Source organism: Elgaria multicarinata, chromosome 10, assembly GCF_023053635.1.
Source record: "Elgaria multicarinata webbii isolate HBS135686 ecotype San Diego chromosome 10, rElgMul1.1.pri, whole genome shotgun sequence".
NCBI classification, from domain to species: domain Eukaryota; kingdom Metazoa; phylum Chordata; class Lepidosauria; order Squamata; family Anguidae; genus Elgaria; species Elgaria multicarinata.
The window spans coordinates 36,755,996-36,779,341 of NC_086180.1; the positions used below are offsets into that span (position 1 = coordinate 36,755,996).

Genomic DNA, 23,346 nt, shown 5'->3' on the forward strand with positions numbered 1-23,346 from the left:
AAAAAAAAAAAAAAAAAAATTAGTTAGTAGATATAGTACAAACTTTCAACGCTTCGGCTGAGGCGAATGGCAGTGAAGGCCCCATTTCGTAAATGCGTGTCCTGTGGGGCTAAACTCCCGCCTACGGACGGGCATTCTTTGTGTGTACTCTGCTTAGGAGAGAGCCACAAAGTTCAATCGTGCCACCACTGTATGGCGTTCACAAAGCAGACGTGCAAAAATAGAGCAGACAGACTTCGCTCTATCTTGTGGGAGAAGGCGCTTCGAGCTACCGAGCCAAAGAAGGCCAAAATGGACAAACCACCTACAAAAACCTCCGATACTGAACTTGAAATATCCTCGTTCGTAGTAGGAGATGAGACCGTGGCGCACTATAGGGCTGAGATACCCCTCACGCCAGGACGGTCGCTAGCGAGCTCCGCGGCTAAAAAACTTTCAATAAAAGCCCGGACTCCTAGATCCTCCGAAATGGAGAAGAAGAAGAAAAAGAAGAAAAGGCTGGAAAAGTCCTCACCGAGGCATTCTGGAAAATCAAAATCCAGCAGTACCGTGCCGACCTCGCTACCGACAGCGACGGCAACTTCTTCGGTACCGAACCAGCCATCGATACCGTCTATGGTATCGACACCCGCTAGGAAAAGACAACATGAGCCCCCGAGCCTTTCAGAGGGGGAAATCAGAGATTCGGCCTCAGCGGCCTCAACACGAGACCCGGCACGCCTCACAACAACAGATGAGGCAGCCGAAGTGCCTAGACTTGGAACCCCTAGACCTGCTCCAGTGGAAGTGCAGCAGTCTCCTAGGCCGGATTGGGATCGATCTTCCCAAGTTGCTTACTATAGACCTGAAAATAGGTACTATGACTGGGAAGGCTATCGGCCACACGACTACCTTCCCGAGGGAAGGAGGCTACAATACCCTCCGGAAGCATATTTTGCTTATCCGCCGCCTCCAACAAGGGTCTGTCGAATGCCGGTGGCTCCTCCGTTGTCTCACCATTCATCGCCAGCATCAACCCTTCGACGTCGAGCCGATGCGTCTCCGCATCGACCAGCACCACAACAAGATCAAGCGCTGCAGCCTATTCAACAGCAAATTGAGGCGCCCTCTTCACCAGACAATGACTACCCTTCGGATTCGGAATCTGCACTCTCTATCGCTCCATCAATCCCATCACCAGAAGACGCGGTCTACTCAACTGACCCAGCTTCGCCGTCTGATGACTCTGGAAGATTTGCTGAACACGTCCTAAGAATGGCTCAATCCCTAGGTTTAGATATTCAAAAACCAGAAGATCAGGTGCAAGACAAGATCTATGATGTCTTCCATACCGAAGATAATGCACCGGTAGCCATCCCATTGCCTCAAACGTTAATACAAACTGCCCAGCTAGCATGGAAGACTCCTACATCTAATCAGCCTAATTCTAGGAAATTAGAGTCTATGTACAGAATTCAAGACAAGGACGCGGGTTTTCTATTACAACACCCAAAACCCAACTCCATAGTTGTGGAATCGGCACAAGGCCGATCACAAAGAACCCACTCGGCACCTACCGACAAAGAGGGCAGGAAGCTCGATGTAACTGGGAGGAAAATCTATTCTTCCTCATCACTTGGCATCAGAGCAGCCACTTATGAGGCAACAATGGCCCGGTATCAACTATTTCTTTGGCAGAAGATAGGGTCACTGTGTGATCACCTTCCAGAAGATAAGAGGGAATTAGCCAGGGTATTTCAATCTGAAGCTACTGCCATAGCCAGGCAGCAACTGTCCACAGCGAGACACCAGACGGATTGCCATTCCAAGGCTATGATGGGCGCCGTAGCCTTAAGAAGACACGCTTGGCTCAGATCTGCTAATTTAACAACGGAGACTAAAACCAGAATTGAAAGCCTACCCTTTGACGGGGAAGGACTTTTCAACTCCAAGACGGACGAGGCACTAGATACCATCTATAAGGCCCGTACGACAGCTAGAAGGATGGGTTTCAATGCACCATCCCAACAATACAAACCGCGTCGTTGGACAAAACCACCTGCCCAACAATACCAAAACAGGCCATATTATCAACCCCATCCTAGGCAACAACAACAGCAATTGCAGAAGAAGAGACCTTTCCAAAGTCGATTCCAAGGGGATAAACGTCAACCTGACTTTAGCAAAAAACAGCGGGTTTGACTCCCGTGCCCCAAATCTACCACCATTTTTGAACCGCCTAGCACCCCATTTCCATCAGTGGGAGTTAATAACAACCGACTCCTGGGTGCTCACTATCATCAAGCAGGGCTACGCCATCGAATTCGATGTCCTTCCTCCTCCTTCGGGACCGAAAGTAACAGCACCTTCCGCACCTCTTCTCCTAGAAGTCCAAACCCTACTATCGAAGGGAGCTATCTCCCCGGTGCCACCACATCAAATCAACCAGGGATTCTTCTCCCGCTACTTCACGGTCCCGAAGAAGGATGGCGGTCTTCGACCTATCATGGACCTAAGAAATCTAAACAACTATATCAGCCCCAAGAAGTTCCGTATGACAACGGTTTCTTCGGTACTCCAACTCCTTCACGCAGGCCTTTGGTTCGCGGTGGTAGATTTGAGGGATGCTTATTTCCATATAGCGATCAGGGAATCACATCAACCTTACCTGCGATTCGCCATTGGAACTCAACAATTCCAATTTTCCGTTCTTCCTTTCGGACTTTCGACGGCGCCCAGGGTCTTCACGAAGACGATGGCAGTCGTCTGCGCCCACCTAAGACAAAAACAAATTTTCATCTATCCATACCTGGACGACTGGCTGCTGGTAGCGGAGAACAAATCCACGCTACGAGACAATATATCTACGACCCTCAATTTATTGAACTCGTTAGGCCTCTGGGTCAACGAAGAGAAGTCCATTCTAACGCCTCAAAGGAAGATAGACTTTATAGGGGTGACCTTATCATCCCTGGATGGCAAAGCTTTCCTTCCTCTGGCCAGAGCAAAGACGCTTCACGACTCCATCGTCGATATCGAGAAGCGAACAAGACACTCAGCCTGGACAATTCAAAGGCTACTGGGCTTGATGGCAGCCACTACGGCCGTCATCACGTTTGCGAGGCTTCGCATGAGAGTTTTACAAGGATGGTTCCTGAGAACGTTCGACCTTCGCCTCAACGCTCACAGAACTTTTCTCTCCATCCCGAAACAAGTACGGGCATCGCTGAAATGGTGGCGCTCGATGGGGAATTTGTTGGAGGGCGTTCCGTTTCAACGACCATCGCCTTCGGTAACGATCGCTACCGATGCCTCCATGGAAGGCTGGGGAGCCCATTGCAACAACCTTACTGCACAAGGGCGATGGCCCCCCTTCTTGAAGGAAGAGCATATCAACCACCTAGAACTCTTGGCAGTGGAGTATGCGATAAAGACTTTTGCCCGGATCATCGAGGGCAGAAATGTCCTGATAGCCACAGACAACACCACGGTAGTCTGTTATATCAACAGACAGGGTGGAACCAGGTCGTACCCGTTGACTCGATCTGCAACCAGAATATGGAATTGGTGTATAAAGAGGGATACTTACCTTGTGGCGGTTCATGTTGCAGGGAAGGACAATGTCATCGCAGACTCACTCAGCAGGTCCTTTCACACCGACCACGAGTGGGAGCTCGACGTCGATACCAGGGAACACCTCTTTCGATGCTGGGGGTATCCAGCCGTCGACGTCTTCGCCACCGAGGGAAACGCAGCCTGCTCCAGGTTCTGCAGCAGAGCTGGAAAAGGAGAAAATTCACTAGGAGACGCATTCACAAGAACGTGGAAAGGAAATCTCCTATACATCTTCCCTCCGTTCCCTCTCCTAACAAGGGTCCTAGCGAAGATCAGGATGGACAATTCGGACTGCATCCTAGTAACACCGTGGTGGCCAAGACAGGCCTGGTTTCCGCATGCTCTTCGTCTATCGAGACAAATTTACATCAGGCTCCCGTCGATACCGAACCTCTTGTCTCGACACCAGGGCAAGGTTCGGCATCCAGATTTATCCACACTGAGGATGACGGCGTGGAGGATAATCCCAACGCCTCTCTCGGTACCGTAAATTTAACAGTTGATCAAATATTGATGGCATCGAGGAAACCGTCAACGAGGAAATCTTACGCCAAGAAGTGGCAAAGATTCCTAATTTTTGCTTCAAAGAGCAATCAGCCAGCAGTTTCATGTCCTATTTCTACAATACTAGAATATTTGCTGTCGCTTTACCGACAAGGTCTAAGACTGTCCTCGATCAGGGTTCACCTAGCTTCGATAGCAGCGTTCCATGACGGTGTCGAAGGGTATTCGCCCTTCTCACACCCCCTCTCGAAAACATTCTTGAAGGGGTTAAAGAATACGATACCGACCATCAAGAACGTCGTACCTTCATGGAGCTTATCTGTGGTCTTACAGTCACTGACTGCTAAACCCTTCGAGCCCATGGCTACAGCCGACCTTAGACTTTTATCATTTAAGACAGTTTTCCTGATAGCCATCACCTCTGCGAGACGTGCAAGCGAGCTTAGAGCTCTCAGAATTGACCCACCTTTTACAGTGTTTCATAGGGACAAGGTCGTTTTACGCACTGACCCTTCATTTCTACCTAAGGTGGTGTCGAACTTTCATGCTTCCCAGGACATTATTCTCCCAGCGTTCTTCCCGAGCCCAACGACGGCAATCGAGACTTCTCTCCATACGCTCGATGTAAGGAGAGCCCTAGCCTTCTACAAAGCTAGGACTGAAAGTTTTAGGAAAACTAAGCAGTTATTTGTTTGTTATGGAGAGCCATCTAAGGGCTTGGCCGTCTCTTGCCAGAGACTATCAAGGTGGATTGTAGAGACAATTAATCTTGCCTACTCTCTGTCAAAATTGGAACTGCAACAGTCAGTTAAGGCTCATTCCACTAGAGCTGTAGCAACATCAGTTGCATTCAGCAGGGGAGTCTCCCTGACAGATGTCTGCAAGGCTGCAACGTGGTCTACTCCATCCACGTTTGTCAGGCACTACAACGTGGACACTCGAGCCCGTCAGGACTGCACCTTCGGGAGAGCAGTGCTCTCGGAAGTCCTGAGATGACAGCTAACCTAAAGAGCTCTGAGGCTGGGACATGATGCACCAACCCACCTCCAAAGGTATGTCAGCTTGCTACTCGCCCATATGTGTGATGCATAGAGACCACGATGAAGAAATGCAGGTTGCTTACCTGTAACTGTAGTTCTTCGAGTGGTCATCTATGCATTCACACAACCCACCCACCAACCCCGCTTGGTGGCATATGTTATTCTTTATTAGAGCACTGTATTCATGTGTTATGATACATCTGAAACTGATTAATTATATTCATGTTTATGGGAGCACGATGTCAGACTCCTATGAACTGAGATAAGGGCGGGAACCCACGGTACATGCGCAGTGGCGTGGGGGAGGGGTTCCCGCCCAAAAGCGTGTCGCTTAGCTATTGGAGGTTCCGATCTAGGTCTCAGCGCAGGCGCAGAGCCCATATGTGTGAATGCATAGATGACCACTCGAAGAACTACAGTTACAGGTAAGCAACCTGCATTTACCCTCACCGGGCGCAGGTGACATCTGAACCTGGCGAGGGTGGGTGACTGGGGTGGTTTACAAACCATGGGTTTTAGGGTGGTTGGTAAACCACTCCAGCCAGCCACCTTCGCTGGATTCGGACGTCACAAGAAACCATGCCCAGCAAGGGTAATGGGGCTTATTAGGCATCTCGTGACCGGGATGTGTGGCAAGAATAAGCCAGTGTCTTACTTCATTATAATGGAAGAAACGAAGCTTTCAAAGGTCTTCATTTCACTTACAGTGTATTGCATTGGCTGACTTGCATTGGTGGCAGACTATCTGATTTAGTTTCCTATACACTGCTTTCATCACTGATTATTTTACACAGTTCATGATTATTAGTTCATGACTAAGGATATTTATGGAAACTTATTTCCTTGTCTCTATGTACCTGTTGTCCAGATCTTGTGAGATTTGCAGGAGTCAATCAGAAAAGGTGTTAGATCAGAGCAAGTAATATTCTGACCAGTGAGTTGCTGGCCCAGACCCTTCTCTAAAACAGTGAGAGTGTAGTTAAACTAGGACCTTGTGCGACAGATTTATGCTTTTCTATAGAATATGATACGTTCTCAAGAACTACTCACCCTAGAATTTCTTGTGCATAGACAGGAGGTAAGGATAGGTGGTGGAAGGGGCAAAGCACCATAATAATCAGGGATGTTGATTCCAAGTCCAGTGGAAGCCAGTGTTGCTGGTAGTATTTATAGTCCCAAAATATATGTCAGTAAACTTTTGCTTAATATATATCCTACAGATCTTTCTGAGAATTTTCCTTATGAAATGTTGCATCTAGCGGGAGGGGACCCCCCTTCAAGTGTACTTTTGAAGTATGAACCACTTGTCTTATTAAATGACATTTAAAAACAAACACCTGTAACTAATTTTCAGTGAAGTGTGCATAGCCCTATAGATTCCCCCCCCATGTGGTCTGTGACTGGTAGAAGCTACAAAGTTTGAACAAGCTAGCACTCATGGTGGAAAATATTTAAATCTGTATTTTCCTTGCTGATTTAAATCATTGATTTACATCAATCCACCCCAGGGCAGTTTTCATCCCACCTCAAAAACAGTATTCTGTACAGTGGGCAACCTGTAGTTTGAGAGTCACCTGTTTTGAACCCTGCCTATTTTGCATACACTATCCAGTTTGGCTGTGGTTCTGCCCCTTTTGGCTATTGCCACACCCACTGCTGGAATGCAGACCCTGACACGTTTCAACCAAGGAACAAGGTCTCCACCCATGTTGTAGAACATCTTTCTTCTACCTGGCAATATATTGATCATTCCACCAGGTTGGTGAAGGCTGTTGTAGAGCTTAAGAAAACACAGAAAAGGGCAAAGCAAATAAAACAAGCCCTACAGGTTGGAGCACACACCCTATGAGGGTGGAGAGGGTTAGTTTAGAAAAAATACTATTTGGAAGGACATTAGAGGTTTATAAAATCATAATATGATGTGGAGAGAGATGCTTTTTCTACTATAATACTAGAGTTGGGGCGGAAAGTATTGGTATTGAATTCATGACAGATAACAGAAGGTGCTTCTTCTCATAACATGTAATTAATTTATGGGATTTCCTGCTACACCATCTGGTGATGGTCATAGGCTTAAATAGCTTTGAAATGCTATTAGACACAATAATTTGTTACATTTTTATACCATCCGATGGCAAAACCTGTCTGGACAATTCACATATGTAAAGGACAAGCCTATCAGTGGTCAATAGTGATAGGTGAATTAGAGTCTTCCATTTCAGAGGTGATATACCTCTGAATTGTTGGGAGACAAATAGCAAAGGAGTAATTATGTCTTCATGCCCTCTTTTGGGCTTCATAGAAGCATCTGTTTTCCCCCTGTTGGGGAATCAAGGAGCTTGGCTACAGGGTCTCATTCTGCTGGGCTTTCATTGTTTCACTCACTCTTTGGCAAGAAAACAAACAAGCTTCCCAGGAGGAGACCCTGTATATTTTCACTGAGCCTTAAAAGGTTCGATGAGAAATCAAGATGACCACTTGCTATGTTAAGACAGGGTTGTGTTGTTTCAGAGCATGTAGCACTGTTGGAGACACAATATCCACTCCATCCCCCTTAGATGGAGCTGTCCCACACAGAGGGAAGGGGTCAGGCCTATAACTCTGTCTACTATTCTTCCTTGGCTTCAAACTTTGCTTGGTTCCCCCCGCCCCATATTTTAACCCCCACCCAATATTTGAGGCTTTTAAAAAAGTCTTAAAAACATGGAAAACATGAATGCGGTGTGTGGTTAAAATCTACTCACTGCAGTGCTGAACCATGATGCAAAGTTTGGTTGAAATCCTTCAAATCATACATTTTTTATTTGCTGTCTTTTTGGTTCAAGATGGTGGTTGAAATTTTCATTATGCCTAAAAGCATCCCAGGTAAAGGTAGAACAAATCCTAAAGGTTTCCTAACAATTAGATGTATGGTTTTCGAGTCCATCGAGGACATACAAATACACACTTCCTTTTATTTATATTGATAATCATGACTGATATACATCAAGCTTTACATGATAACATGATTGGGAAGAAAAGGGCCAGGCCATTCTTTTGTGGAGTTTATAATCTGAATGAACTTTACAGGTTTCCACTCTTATCTGCTCTGTTGCTTTAACTCTTATTTTGTATTTCAATTAGCTCTTCGAGTTCTGGCAATGTGGCAGACCGCGTCTTGGCACAGTTGCTGACAGAAATGGATGGGATAGAACAGCTAAAGGATGTGACGATCTTGGCCGCTACAAACCGACCAGATATGATAGACAAGGTAAGTAGCCCATGCTGCTATTTTGTGAAAACTGATTTATGGGAACTTGACTTTCTTTGTTAAGACCACAAGCAATAGAAAGCCAAATTTTCTATTAAAGTACTGTATTTCAAAACAATCGACAACGGAGAGAGTATGTCAAACTTTGGTTGTTGTTGTTGTTATAAGAAGCTCAATAAAACAAATCTCTATTGTGATTAGAATAGTTTATCTTACAGATTTTCACAAGGTCAGGCTCATTGTATTTGGGCAAATCTTCTGAGCAGTTTCTGACTTTTTGTGGAGCATTCCTCATGTTCTGTATCACATGTCAGGGACGATTGTGCAAGTTTCTCTTCCCATGATTCATGTTAGTGATGTGTACATAATGGTGCAGATGGGAAAGAAGATAGAAGCTCACCATAGGGGTGCCACGCCCCATGGAGAATGTAATGTTTTGGCAAGTTCTATACATCTCAATATGCCTCCAGATTAAAAATATGAGACTGTCTTATAGTGAGGCAGACCATTGGACTATCTAGCATGGTACTGTTAATGCTGACTGGAAAAAACTCTGCAGAGTCTCAGGCAGAGATATTTCCCATAACTGCCATTGGAAATCCATTTAATTGAAGATGTCAGAGATTAAACCCAGAATCTCTCACATACAAAGCATGTTTCCTACTTACAAATACACTTTCTTCTACGCTTTCATGCCCTCTGTTGAAATTGCTACCACATCAAGCTTGTGATGATTTCTTACATTGCTTGCTTTTAAAAACCGTAAACTAGCCTGGCTCCTACGATAGGGAGTAAAGAAAGTTCCCTTCTCATACGCAGGAAGGCATTTAAGGCACTGCAATCAATGACCTGTTCTGGGACAGAACCTTGGTTTCCTCTGATAGTTGACAGTGTAATCCATCAGTCAGAGACTTCTTCTGTTCGAGCAATTTCTGTTTGCCCAGTCCTTGTTTTCTCGGCTGTTTCTGTTTTCTTTTTTAAATTTCTTAACATCAAGCTTTCCTGGGGTTCTGGGGAAATGCTTATTACCTATCACTGAGTTGAATTCCCTCCTACCTGTGAAAGAAACAGAAATTTGCAAGGCAAGAATTTCCTTTCCTTGGTTGCCATCATGAATAATTCTTCCTGCCTCTATTTGTAATGGCAGACTGGAACAGAAGAAGCTGTTACAACCCCAGGGAACTCCGTGATTGTTTCAGAACAGGAAGTAAGATGTGTGTAGCTGAAGAATTGGATTGTTTTAGCTCCCGCTGGGTGAGATCTGAGTGTCAAACACATTAGCTGGGATGACTAAAGCATGAGGGCTGAGAATGAAGTGATAGTTCGTGGTCTGGGATGGCACCCTGGAGTTTCTGACAGCCCTATTCCTCCTTATCCCAGCAGTGTGCAGCAGTTGCATCCTCAAGTGCCCAATTTGCATGAGAATGACAGGATGTGATTGGACAAATGAAGATTAATGAGGGGGTATGATGTCAGCCTGGTATATTGTGCTTAGATTGATGGTGCTCTGTGTTTTATCAGCGCTGCAAAGCTTCAGGGTAGCATGAAGCCGAAACTGGAGAAAATACAGTAAATGATAAGTGTCACAGGAGTTTAGATCTGCTTTCATTTAAACAAACAAAAAGCAAACTCTATTCACCCTGAAATAAAGTGTGCAAAACAGATAAGGTAATAAGTGTTTTTGCGCGCAGAACAATTGGTGCATATCCATCTTAGACTACTTTGATGCTTCCAATCCGCATAATGTTGTTGGATTTAATGTTGTTCCCCGCCTTGATCCAGAGGGAGAGGCGGGTAAGAAATAAATATTCTGTTCTATTTTATTCTATAAGCTATGTGCACCATGTTTGTTCCTGTGTAGTCTGCACAGCATAACAGGGCCATTGTAGAATCAGCATGGGCGACTACCCTGCACTGTAGTAGCGTGTTAACACGATTCTTCCACAGCGTTCCTGCAGTTTAGGGGAAGTCTTCCTCAGTGTCTGGCCTGATATTAACATACTAAATGAGGAGGTGGAAAACTTCTCATTCTGCTCCCCCCTTAGCTGGACTAAATGGAAAAGTTGCTGCTTCTCTGATGTATATAGGGTAAAATTCGTTCAAAGAAAAGTTATCACTTTTTATTATGTGGTGAAATTTAATTTCCAGAGTTGTGTTTGTATAAGGTTTGCTTTTTAGAATCCTTAAAAAGATTCTGTCTATTTAAAAATACATCTTTACAATGCTGTATACTACAAGGAATAATTTACAATATTCTATTCCAACAGTTTTCTCACATAGTTGAATTACAATTCTTGAGGTTAAAAGGCTTTATCAAAACAGTCTGAAAATATTTGCAGCCATCTTGTACCTGATGTGTACCTGACAATAAGCTGCTTTTCTGCTCTGAATGCTGAAATATTCTGTGTAACTCAAGGTACCTACTGGGTTCACTAAACTCTGGCACCTATTTGCATCTCTTAATCTCTTGGGATCAATATGGCAGCATCATTCTTCATTACAAAATGGCATATTTAAAAATCTTGGGTATTAGAGGTGCATACAATACAGACTCTGTGCCACTAGATGGAAGCATGAGAAGCAATTTCCAATGGCATATACATTTTTTTAAAAATGGCTTGTCTTGGGGTATTTTTAAATTTTCAGTGTACTCTGTAGCTGTAACAAATACATTTCGCAACTGAATTACAATGCAGAATTTTGATGAAGTTCTCATTGCAGTTCTCCTATTCCTTTTGTTAGAGAATCAAAACTGCATCTCTTTTACTCTCTCTTCAGCGATGATTTGCAGGTGGGAAATGAAATTAAAAGCCTTTTTCTTAAAAAAGAACTATTTGCTTTGTCTTGGATATGGAAGGCTCATATCAGAGGCTCCAGCAAGCACCGGTCTGTTCAAAAAACAGGGATTCTTGTTAGCTGAGTTTAGCGTTAATTAAAAGTAGTTTGTTTTTGATGAAAATAAAAAGTGAGTGATTTGGCAGAATCAGTAACAAGATTTTAAGTCCTAGCCTCAAGGGGAAAAAACAATCTTTCCTCTTAAGAAACATCAAAGTTTTGCCCTTCTGGAGGCTTATGAAAGAAATTCAAATATTCAAGTTTTATGGTAAAGGGAGGGGGGAGAATCTTATGCGAAAGTTATCATCTGGCAACATGTTGAGGTCCTCATAAATCAGGAAATCTGAAGCTGTAAACATGTTCGGCATTTGGCTTGTCTGGAACAAATCGTGGTTATTGTTTCATTCGTGTTTATCTTTATATATTCCTATCGGGGCTTTTAGTCTTTCTTCTGGCTGGTGAATAGAGTGTTAAGAGCTCTTTGTTGAATGTGGGGTTTTCAGGGGAATAGAAGGGACATTTCCTTTATTAATATTTTTTCTGTTATGGCAGCAGTAGTGTAAATTGATTGCAGGCACTGAGATTAATATCACAACAAAGGTATAGACTGGATATACCCATACCATTCCTGGGTTGAGAATATACTCATGGATACCTCACAGGTAGTCCTACGGAAAAAACATGTGCCCCCACCCCTAGCTTTCATTCTTTAAGTTATGGGAATGGCCTGCAGGGATATCCCTTTGACTGCAAAGCATAACATGTAAAGCAGTGTTGAGAGGATGTTGAGTGTCATCAGTCACAGGTTAGAGTTCTCATTAAATTTTGGAGACTTTTTTGTCTGTGGATAGTTGTCCTTCCAAATGCCAAACTGTGGAGTGTAGATGCTAGAGATGAAAGGAGAAAAAGAATATGCTTTTGATTTAAGTTATGCTGGGGCTAAGAATAAGTTCACGATTACCTCAAAGGTTTACGTTAATAGTTACATCTTTGTATCTGTCTGTATTTTTGAAGTAACATACCTGTGATTCTGTGTACTAACTACTATTAATTTACATGTTTGAAACTTTCAGCAATATGCTAAGTGTTTATAGTGAGTGCTACTTTTCTAAGGCTGCAAACCTGTACACCTGTTTAAAGTTGTGGTAGATTGTGTTTATCCATTCTCCTTCTGATTAAAGAATAGGCCAGAGTTGAGGAGATAGTTAAAAGTTGCCTTCATTAAAATAAGGAGCTTGCTGGTGGAAAATAAATCTTCCCACTTGTGCAGCAGTAAACACTTATTTATAAATACAATTCTTACAATTTATTCCATTACTAGCTTTTAAGGAGAGGTAAGCAAGTCCTCCTGAGGCCCACATGAGGTGGCGATGTGGCCCCAATGAACTCTGTCAGTGCTTTTCTATTGACATCAGCAACAATTTTGCCTCTGGGGTATTCCTTATTTATTGATTGTATGCTGACATTCATAAAGGTGTTTGAATTGTTTCCAGTGGAATTTTCAGGGTGTCCCCCCCCCCCCAAGTATAGTAAATAAATATTTCCAGGTGTGCAGAAATGGTTTTCTTTCTTTCTTTCTTTCTTTCTTTCTTTCTTTCTTTCTTTCTTTCTTTCTTTTTTCCTTTTGCTTCCAAGCCTTCAATTGTCAGGGTATAGAGAGGGTGGTAAATCAGCCTTGAGGCTGCTGAGTTGTTCCCCCCACTCTCCCTGCAACTCTTCATGGTGACAGTTGAAGAGCACAGTGACTTGTTCACTTGAGATTTATTACTTGCCTGACAAAACAAGGTGGGAGACTAACTTGTTGGGCAGCATTTTTAAGCTTTCACAGCTATACCATCAGACAGGGATAAATGGCGCTGCTTTTGTCCATAAAAGCATATACACATAAATGAATGTATTTTTCTGTGTGTGTGTGTGTGTGAGAGAGAGAGAGAGAGAGAGAGAGAGAGATTATATAAAATTCAATTCTATTAGGTAAAACGTGAGCATGTTACTTGCAGCAGAAAATAGTTTTCATAGCAATCTTTACAACCAATGCTTAATGGTACCATTGTTCAATGTTCTATTGCCCTCTTGATGGCTGCAGACTTTACAAAGCTTCCTCTTGGGTAGGCTCATTGAAAAGCAGATTGGTTCATGTTATTTCTAAGAGCCAAGGTCACCAGAGGTATGTACCATTGATAGTTGTGTAGGTTGGAGGGTGAGTACGCCACAAACCCATCCTGCCATGCCACACACCGGGTTTGGACGACACGCCAAATAATGCAAATGGCGGGCACGGGGAGCAGCCACTATAGTTGCTTCCCCTGGCCATGATTGTCCAAGTCCAGTCATTTTGTTAGATGAAGCGTGTCATACAGAGGGTGAGAGAAGCTGAATCTGCTGAAATTCCCTTCTCTAAGGAGCTATTAAAATTGCATCTGATGACTCCACTAAGAGCTTTTGTTGAAAATATGAAGCACTTTCTAAAGGAACATATTTTTCAGTCTGGAACAGTGCAAAGGTTGAATAGTTACAATGGAGTTTATGTATAGGGATTTTGCTGCTCCAGCACTGACATTATGCCTAGAATTCACGCCTCCATTATTTTGAGAGTGTGTACTTCTATAGAGATTTTTTATGACAATGAAAAAAGTTTCCATGCTGACAGGTGATTATCATCATCATCATCATCAGCTCTCTTTTCTCGCTTGTGGCAGTTTTTCTGGATGTACATGATGGGCTTTGCCAAAACATGCGGACTTTTACTGATTCAGAAATGTTTTAAGTATAAGTGCTTCCTAAATGTTGGTGTGGATATATTTTGGAAGGCCAATTTTCTGGGGGTTTTCTTTAAAAATGTTTTTGATGTGATGCCAGTGACAGATTTGACTAACATCCTGTTGCCATAGTTCTTTAACTTCCATAGCCAGTGGTACATATTTTTGTCTCTATTCCTCTTCCTTTTCTACAACATTTTTGTCATTAGGCATTGCTACGTCAATGAGGCAGCTGTGCTTTTCTTTTTTGCTTATGACTGTTATGTCTGGTTGATTGCAAACTATTGTCTTGTCTGTAGGAATTGTTCTGTCCCAGTATATTTTATAGGAATTGTTCTGTCCCAGTATATCACTTCTCGGCCTTTTGGCTAAGATCAAGTGTAGTATATAATCTGCATTTTCCAAGATTATTTCAGTTGAGTATGTATAGTATGGTGTAGATTGTTTGAAGAGGTTGAATTTGATAGCCAGTTGTTGGTGAATTATTTTTGCCGCTATTATTATTATTATTATTATTATTATTATTATTATTATTCTCTTTGCACTTAATAGTGTATTTATTTAGACTACTTATTTATTTAGTTAAATTTATTTATTTAAAACATTTGTATCTCACCCTATATCACTAGGATCGCAGGATGACTTGAATCCTTGAGATTGTTTAGAACTTTAAAACATTACAGTATTAAAAAGGTAAACTGTCCTTTATTAAAGAGAAGATTAAATAAGATAAGCCACTGAAAACATGAGTGTGTTGTAGAACAGTGTCAACAATACTGGGTTAGATAGATTATTGATCAAATTCAGTATAAGGTAAGTTCCTATGTTCCTATGTGAGTGAGAATGGGTCAGTTGTGCAGGTTAATATATCTATATCAACGTATTGGTGGTGTGTGTGTGTGTGTGTGTGTAGCTCTATGAAGGCGCTAGCTTGCACATGCGTAGAGCTAAGGTGGGGTGGGGGAATGGGTGTGAATGTAATCCCTATAGTAATATTGAATGCACCCTACTAGTAAGGCTGAATGTGCTTACAGAATTCCCATGATCAGAAACCCTCAGAGCAGAGTTCATCAGAATCTTTTTTTAGATCTTTGTGCTGAATGTTTGAAGATCTGAATGGCAGCCAAGCACACAAGGATGTGTAGGTATGTGTTGGGGGGTGGAGGCATATGTGTGTTCTGCCTCTCTGCAGATTCTCTTGAAAATGGTCTGTTGAGAATTCTACCATCTCTACATCTTTTGGTAAAAGTATAGCGAAACTGCTTTTGAAAGTTTCTAGATGCTTTTCACACAGTAGTTGCTTCTAGTTAAAAGTTTGAGGAGCAAAAATAATGCCTTTTAATTAAAATACACCAATTATACAGCAACAAATTCATGTAACTGAATTGCAAGCTGTTACAATGTATTCATATAAAGTACCTAGCTATCCCAATGACTGAATTGAGACAATCATGGGGGTAAAAGAAACTTCTCTTGCCTTCGTGCATGCTGTGACCGTGATTTTCATAATAACCTGAGATGCAGCACAGGTTACAGGAGGGGCCATAGCTCAGTGTGATAGAGCACATGCTTTGCATGCAGAAGTTTCCAGGTTTGATCCCCAGCTTCTCCAGGCAGGGTAAGGAAAAGAATCCTACTTGAAACCCTGGAGAGCAGCTGCCAGTCAGTGTTGACAATACTGGGCTAGATGGACCAATGGTCTGACTCAGTATAAGGCAGCTTCCTATGTTCCCTATGTACTGTGTCATCTGAAAACTGTGTGGTGGGAGTGGCTTTTAACCCACACCACAACCCACAGGTTGTAGGGGTTGTGGCATTGGCAAGAAGCCAGCCCTGGCACAGACCGCATCGGGTTCGGCCGACATGGTAACCCGCACTGCATTGTGAGTAATTATGCAGATTGTGGTTGCGCATGCAGTATGGGCGGGGAGCTACAATGGCTTCTTTTACCACTGTGAACGTCTGAATGCCTCTAGTGTTAAACTCCATAATCTGTTATAGTCAACTGCTAATATAAAATGCTACACGGAAGAATCTCTGTTGAGAAATTAGTATTTAGTGGGCCTTAATTGTGTTATTGCATTCTCCTGCTAAATCTTCCAGTGAAATAGCATTCAGACTTGAAATTGGGGCCTATAATTGCAAATTTGTGAACCGCCCAGAGAACTTTGGCTATTGGGCAATATAAAAATGAAATAAATAAATAAATATTCAGGAAAAGCCTCCCCTTCTGATTTCTTAACTGTTTTGGCTTTGGGACTAAAGGGAGGGAATAATTTTATCCCCATCTATCTTTCCCTATTTAACTTCAAAGCCTTCTCCTTCCCATATACGGGTTTTAACCCACTAGATCTTCAAACTCCTGTATGTACCATGTTAACCCTAAGCCCTTAGATAATTAATTTACCCCAAGTTGCTCCCCCATATCCCTTACTCTGGTGATCAGGCTTTTTCTAGGAGGAGGGCTTTCTCCTCTCTGGAACCCCGGCTGTGGAATGAGCTCCCCAGAGAGGTCCGCCTGGCGCCTACACTGTACTCCTTTTATCGTCAGCTGAAGACCTTTTTATTCTCTCAGTATTTTAACACTTCATTTTAACGTAAATTTAAATTTTACTGTTCTAACTTTGTATTTTAATCTTATATCAATTTTGCTGCGTGGTTTTATCCTGGTTGTGCTTTTTATACTGTATTTTTTTTAATTTGTGCTTTTAACCTGTTGGTTGTTTTATTACGGTTTTAATTTTTGTGAACTGCCCAGAGAGCTTCGGCTATTGGGCAGTATAAAAATGTAATAAATAAATAAATAAATAAATTCTAGGAAAGGGCAAAGCTGGTGAACCAGGCAAAGCAGATACAAGGCTCTTCTTTCTAGTCACACAAGCATCCAAAAGTAGCATTCCCAATGAGCACCCCCCAAATTAGGAACTTGAGTTTTCAAAGGAAAAACAACCCCATTCAAAATGGGTTGTATCCCAACCCCCAATTGGTCAAACAGTCAGATTTATTCATTGCATTTATATGTCGCCTTTATTCCTCCAAGGAACACAAGGCAGCATACATCCTCCTCCTCCTCTCCATTTTATCCTCACAACAACCCTGATAATCTATGACTGACACCAGGTGAGTTTCTATGGCCGAGTGAGGACGAGAAACCGGATCTCCCGACTCACACTCCAACACTCTAGCTACTACATCACACTGGCTCTTAATCCAGTTTTACCTGGATTAAGTTGTGTTCCTCTAGCAGCATAGACATTAATCATTCTATCTTGCTATAAATTCCTGTTTTAAGGTATGGCAAAAAAGATAATTTGTTCCTGCTGTGAAGTAGCCATACTTTGCCATGTTTATCTGCTGCTCAAAAACATGAGTTATGTTTTGCCTAGATGTAGAATATATGTAGGAAATGGTTTAATGAAATATGGCCAGTTTGCATGACTGAACAAGCCAGCTTGTTTAAATCAGCAGCATGTGCCAGGCACCGTTAGCGTAATTCCCCCCAGGCATGGCATGTGTTATCTGAACCCAGACAGCTTGGCTTGTTTGAGGGAGACAGCACTCAAATAATCCAACAACAGGCCATGGCTTATTTTGATTGTGCAAACCCGTTCGTTGTCACTTAATCCTTTTCCAGATGGAGAGCCCAACATGACCAATACATGTTTTCTCGAAGTCTACAGAGCAAGAAGAGGTAGCTTTAGCCAGTTGGTGAGGCAAACCTTATTCCATTACTTAACAAGCCAGCACGTGGGCTATGTAAGCAAGAACACACGCCAGTGTGTGTGTTCATCAGTCAACACACGAGGTGTGCGTAATTGGCAAGCACACACCCTGGAACATGTTACTGCACTTATAAAAATGGCCATTTAACTTTTATTGAAAGCATGTAGATACAAAGTGTGCCTAGTTCTCAATATGCTAACTTCTTTAAACATCATCATGTGGCTTAGATGCATTTTATTTTAATGTTTCTGTTGCAACTATGCAGATACCCTTTGTGAATGAAATTTTTATTTCCTAACCCTCCGCTGTTCCTTCAGCTGTCTCAAATTGTACTCTTGGGGCAAAAACAGCCTTAGTCTCTTGAGTCACCTTGAAGGATACTCTGACACAATGAAAAGCAAATATTGATGCTATAGCACATGTTTCTTAGTGAGAGGGCCCTATAACAGCATTGAAGGAGCTAAGCCACAGGGTTTGATTTATTTGTACAGTAAGCTTTTGCCAGTATCGGTAGGCCTATATAGCTTAAACCAATTTATTTTTAACAGAAAATAGCTACAAAGAAGAAACACAGGTTAAAACATGTTTGAACTAAAGGCTCAAAGTGGAATCCAGGCAAGCAGTGATGTTTGGTCTGTTTTTCCCCCCTATGCTACCCACTTCTTGTCCAAAAAATGTAGTCAGTGTCTGGGAAAGGTATGAAACAGAGGGTCTTATTTTGATTAATAATTTGCAAAAATGTTTAATTGAAGGGGAAATGAGAGTAGTGGAAGGTAAAGCTTTGGGAAAAAACCGCACACTTAAGTATTTCCCTTTTCATTCAACAGTTTTGCTTTCTCTGTGACACAAGTAAAATGAGCATGTGTCAAAATATGTTTTTGTTTATGTTAGTACTGAAGATAATTTTAGAAAGCACATGCCATTATGATGTTTTTTGGCATTGAAGCAGTTTTCATAATATCAGCAGGTGGCAGTCAAGCCTAGCTTCAGTTTAATCAGCTTTGACTTACAAAATACTATGTATGCAGGAGTTCTGAAAGACAGTTGTACTGTCAGGTAAGGTAGATGGTGAGCTTTGTCACTCTGTAAGGTCATTCTTCAAGGGCAGCCCCATGTAGGGTTGTAACCAGATTTTCCTTCTCCAGGAAGGTGCACATCTGGCACGCCAGTCAAAACTGGGCCATAGTAGGACTGGCCACAGCAGTCACCTGACCCTCCAGGAGCAATGCTGACGCAGAAGCACACCCCGCCCCAGCTGTGAACCTAATACTTCAGGAGTATAGCACCGTCCAGAACAGGCTGTACCCCCAATCTTGGATTAACCTGTCTCCTGAGCAACAGTACCTCCATCTTGCATAGATTGACCCTCAAGTTTTTAACACTCATCCAATCTGTCATTGCATCTAGACAATATTTCAGGACATCCACATCCTCTTTGGCACCCACTGACAAAGAGAGCGAGTGAGCGAGCTGGGTATCAGTATAGGGATGAGATCCAGTCCCCAAATTCTGGATGATTAGCAGAGAGGACAAAAATGGAGCCCTGAGAAACTGAGGGCTGAGCAGTAGTTCCCCACCACCACCACTTGGGAGTGCTTAGCCAGATAAATCAGAACCACTGTAACACAGTACCTCCAAGCACCACACTCACCAAACATCCCAGGAGATTATAAGGTTGACAGTATCAAATGCCGCTGAGAAGTCCAATCAAATCAACATGGAAATACTCATCCATCAAGGCAACCAAAGTTGTTTCAGCCCTAATCATGAACCTGGATTGGAAAGAACCCAAATCAGCTTCATCCAAAACAAAACAAAAAAACTGGAGTTCAGTTACCACTACTTGTTCTAGGACCTTGTTCAGAAAAGGAATATTATAGAGTGGCTGATAACTATCTAGGATCCATATTTCCCCCAAAGCAGTTTTACTACAGCACGTTTTAAAAGAAATGGGACATAGCCCTCTCCAAGGAGACATTTACCACCACCCAGCTGGCCAGTCCCCCTCTGGTAGCTTTTGCTACTCTTGTCCACATCCTTGGGTTGCACAAGATGAGAATTCATCAAAGCTGGATACATGGCTGCCTTAATCACCACCATGTTCGCAACATAGAGTCCAAGTTGGGAATGGATGCAAGTAATTTTATCAGCAGTGTGTTTTACAAACAGGAAGGCAATTCCTAGGTATGCTTTGTTGCAATAACACAATTTTTGATTGTGCATCAAAGTACGGAGCTCAATTGCCATTCCTTGCTTTACTAGTCACTTCCATTTGAGGAAAAATGGTTGTAGACATGTATCTGAGATGTGTGGAGGAGGAGGAGGGCGAGGGGAATGAAATAAACTCTTCGTATCTTGCCTGATTGTTTGGCGGGAGCACAGTAGGTTGTTTGCATACTCCTACCAGGTTGAAATTCCTCCTCAGTAGTGTTTCTATTGACAGTAATGAGCATACATTGGCTTAGGTGAGAGAGAAGAGTTTTGAAGTGAAGTAGTGCTCTACTAAGAGTAGACTTCTGCTATGTAGTAAGTATCCAATATGTGTGAGACATTTCCCATGTTGCCTTTTGGTGTGCAAAGATGCTCTCCCATGTTGTTTTCGCAATACAGAATATTATACGAGGGTTATGTGATGACTTTGTCAAACAGAAGATATTAAGTGAATCCTCAAATACCTTGCTTGACATACCACAGGACATGCTTTTACACAGAGACCCTAAAAGGGTGTGTTTGTGTGCATGCATGAGACAGACACACAGATACTTGCACAGCTTATCGCTTAAGCAGAGGTTTTCCGGAGATTAGAGTTACTTCAAAAATGTGAAAAATATTGCTTCAGCAGTTGATGTAACAAAAAACTTCATACATAGAATAAAAATACATATTTCCCTCTTGTTATCTTTATTCCACTGCTCTGGAAAATGTTGATCAAGCAGTGGTTTCTTTTCCTGAGGTATTGTTTCAACGGCTGTCTTCTAAGACAACCATCATAGCCAAGCTACCCATTTATTTTTCTGTTGGAATTAAAATAGCCAAAATGTAAGTAAGTATGTATTAAGTATGTAAATGTAAGTGTGAAAGAACTGGGCATGTTTAGCCTGGAGAAGAGAAGATTGAGGGAAGACACGATAGCACTCTTCAAATACTTAAAAGGTTGTCACACAGAGGAGGGCCAGGATGTCTTCTCGATCATCCCAGAGTGCAGGACACGGAATAACGGGCTCAAGTTAAAGGAAGCCAGATTCCAGCTAGACGTCAGGAAAAACTTCCTGACTGTTAGAACAGTACGACAATGGAATCAGTTACCTAGGGAGGTTGTGGGCTCTCCCACACTAGAGGCCTTCAAGAGGCAGCTGGACAACCATCTGTCAGAGATGCTTTAGGGTGGATTCCTGCATTGAGCAGGGGGTTGGACTCGAGGGCCTTGTAGGCCCCTTCCAACTCTGCTATTCTATGATTCCATGGTTATGGAGTGATGTGTTTTTACACACAGACTCACCGTCTCTCTCACACTCAACGTTGTAGTGATGCAGCACATTCTTATCTGTGCCAAAGCTCCACAGTTTCATTCTACCTTAAACTGCCTACAAGTAGGAATTTGTACATAAGAGTTCCATTCTGTTGGCTGGGTCATGTAAGCTACTTAAAAATTAAAAAAAAGCTGTGGGGAATCCTTTTTTTTTTTGCATGAGTCAATGTGTTTACTGCACATCTCATTATAGCTAAGGGGTTAACATTATGCATATTAAACTCAACATCATAGTTCACACTAAGGGTTATTTAACATCTACTGGTGGTATTACTGTACTTCCTGTTTTGTGTTCACAATAATAGATTTCTAAAGAGCTGTCTTTGTGTAAATACCTCACTTACATTCTAGGCAAGTATATTCATGTCTTGAGCTAAACACGAATAGAAAGTGATGTGTTGGAACACTGCTAAAGAAGGAAATCTTTGTGCTTCACAAATGATACCCTTGAAACCTTGTAAGAATATTATTTGGAAATGACAGTTGTATATTTGTTTTCTCTGTTTTTATTATGCGAGTCTGAAAGCTTTATCAGCCATCAGTATTTTTTCTGTGTTTTGTAAAGAATTAGCTATAAAACTGTCAAAACATACCTGAATATTTAAAATTGAATATGTGCATAAACTAAATAAAAAGTGAACGAATGCCTCTTATGAATCGTTACAAGGAATTCCCCCAAAAGTGGAATTATCCAAGAAAAACATTTGAAAACATTACCATTTTGGAAAAGAAAGAAAAGAAAACACATGACTATTAGAACAGGCCATGGATCACCATGTTTTCTGTTTCTAAGATTAGAAGGGATAGACAGGGCTAATGGCTGAATCATGCATAGAGTATCAGACATCTTCAGCACTGTACATGCATTGGGGAACCCCACCCTGCACATGCATATTTATTTAAATATCCCACCCTTTGCTATGAATATTCCTTAATATTCAAATGTAAGCAATACAATAGGAAATCAGGCCCTGAGGTTCTGTAGCCCTGGTACATTAAAAAGCCTGGTTAAATGAAAAGGTCTTAACCTGGAGCTGTAAAAACATTCAATTTGGAGCTAGGCAAGACCCCTTGGGCTGGCACAACTGAGAAGGTCCTTTCTCCGGTCACCACCCACCTATCTCTTGAAGGTGGGGTCACGCAGAGAAGGTTGTTGGACAATTCAAGCAGGTCTTTGTGAGACTAGGCAGTCCTTTCATGCATATTTTTAAAGATTCCTCTCTATGACAATCATAGCTAGTGCCAATTTCTAGAGCGGTAGCCGTGTTACACTGTTGCAGCAAAAATAACAAAGTCTTGTGACATCTTAAACACTAAGACATTTATTCTATCATAAGCTTTTGTTGACATTGTCCACCTCATCAGATGTATGAAGTCCAAACTAGTCAATTTATATACATATTTTGGGGAGGGAGTGCAAACTATGTTGTCAGACGGAATTGAAATACAAAAAGTAGGGTGATAATTACCTTAAGTGCCATAACACAGATCTCATTGCAGTGGTGAGCTGATCAACATATGTAATGTGATTTTTTTAAAACAAACACACAAAACACCTTTGCCCTTATTCAAATCACAGGAAATGGAGTTGATTCTTGATGAATTGCACATCAGCAATTTCACCTTGATATCTGTCATTGGAATTCCTTTGTTCAAGAATGGACATCTTGAGGTTATTGATAGTGTCCTGTGAAGTTAAAATGTTCTCCCACTGGTTGATGAGCATTGCTTTGCCTGATGTCAGATTTGTGTCCATTTCTTATTCTTTGACCTGTGTAACTAGTACTGTATTCTTGCATATGTACTGGATAACGTTGGCAGTCTTGTACTTCAATATTGAGACTTCTAGTAAGGTTCTCAGTAATTATGACCCATTGGATCTTCACCGCTTAGCTGCCAGCTCGGACACTGGCTGTATAGCTAATACATGGCAGGTTCCATTACTCCATTGAATTCAGCCTTGGCAGCTAAATAACCACAGAGAACCATTATTTAGAGTATTCATCACTGGAGAGCCGATGTTCATTGAATGTGATGTTCACCCTCTGCATTTGAAGAAGCTGTTGAGTTATGGCTTTATAAGCTGTTTAGTTATTGCACAGACTGGGCTTC

At 42.1% G+C, this 23,346-nt stretch overlaps 1 protein-coding gene and 1 pseudogene across 4 annotated transcripts in view; both read left to right on the forward strand.

Moving 5' to 3' along the window:
- The window catches only part of AFG2A (AFG2 AAA ATPase homolog A), a 195,850-nt gene that overhangs the window by 52,386 nt on the left and 120,118 nt on the right, over positions 1 to 23,346 (forward strand). For all 4 annotated transcript variants that reach the window (XM_063136432.1, XM_063136433.1, XM_063136434.1 and 1 more), the window contains one exon: positions 8,262 to 8,388. In XM_063136432.1, the coding sequence (XP_062992502.1) occupies positions 8,262 to 8,388 (127 nt within the window). The remainder of the gene's footprint in view (positions 1 to 8,261; positions 8,389 to 23,346) is intronic.
- Positions 14,331 to 14,429, forward strand: LOC134405214 (U2 spliceosomal RNA; annotated as a pseudogene).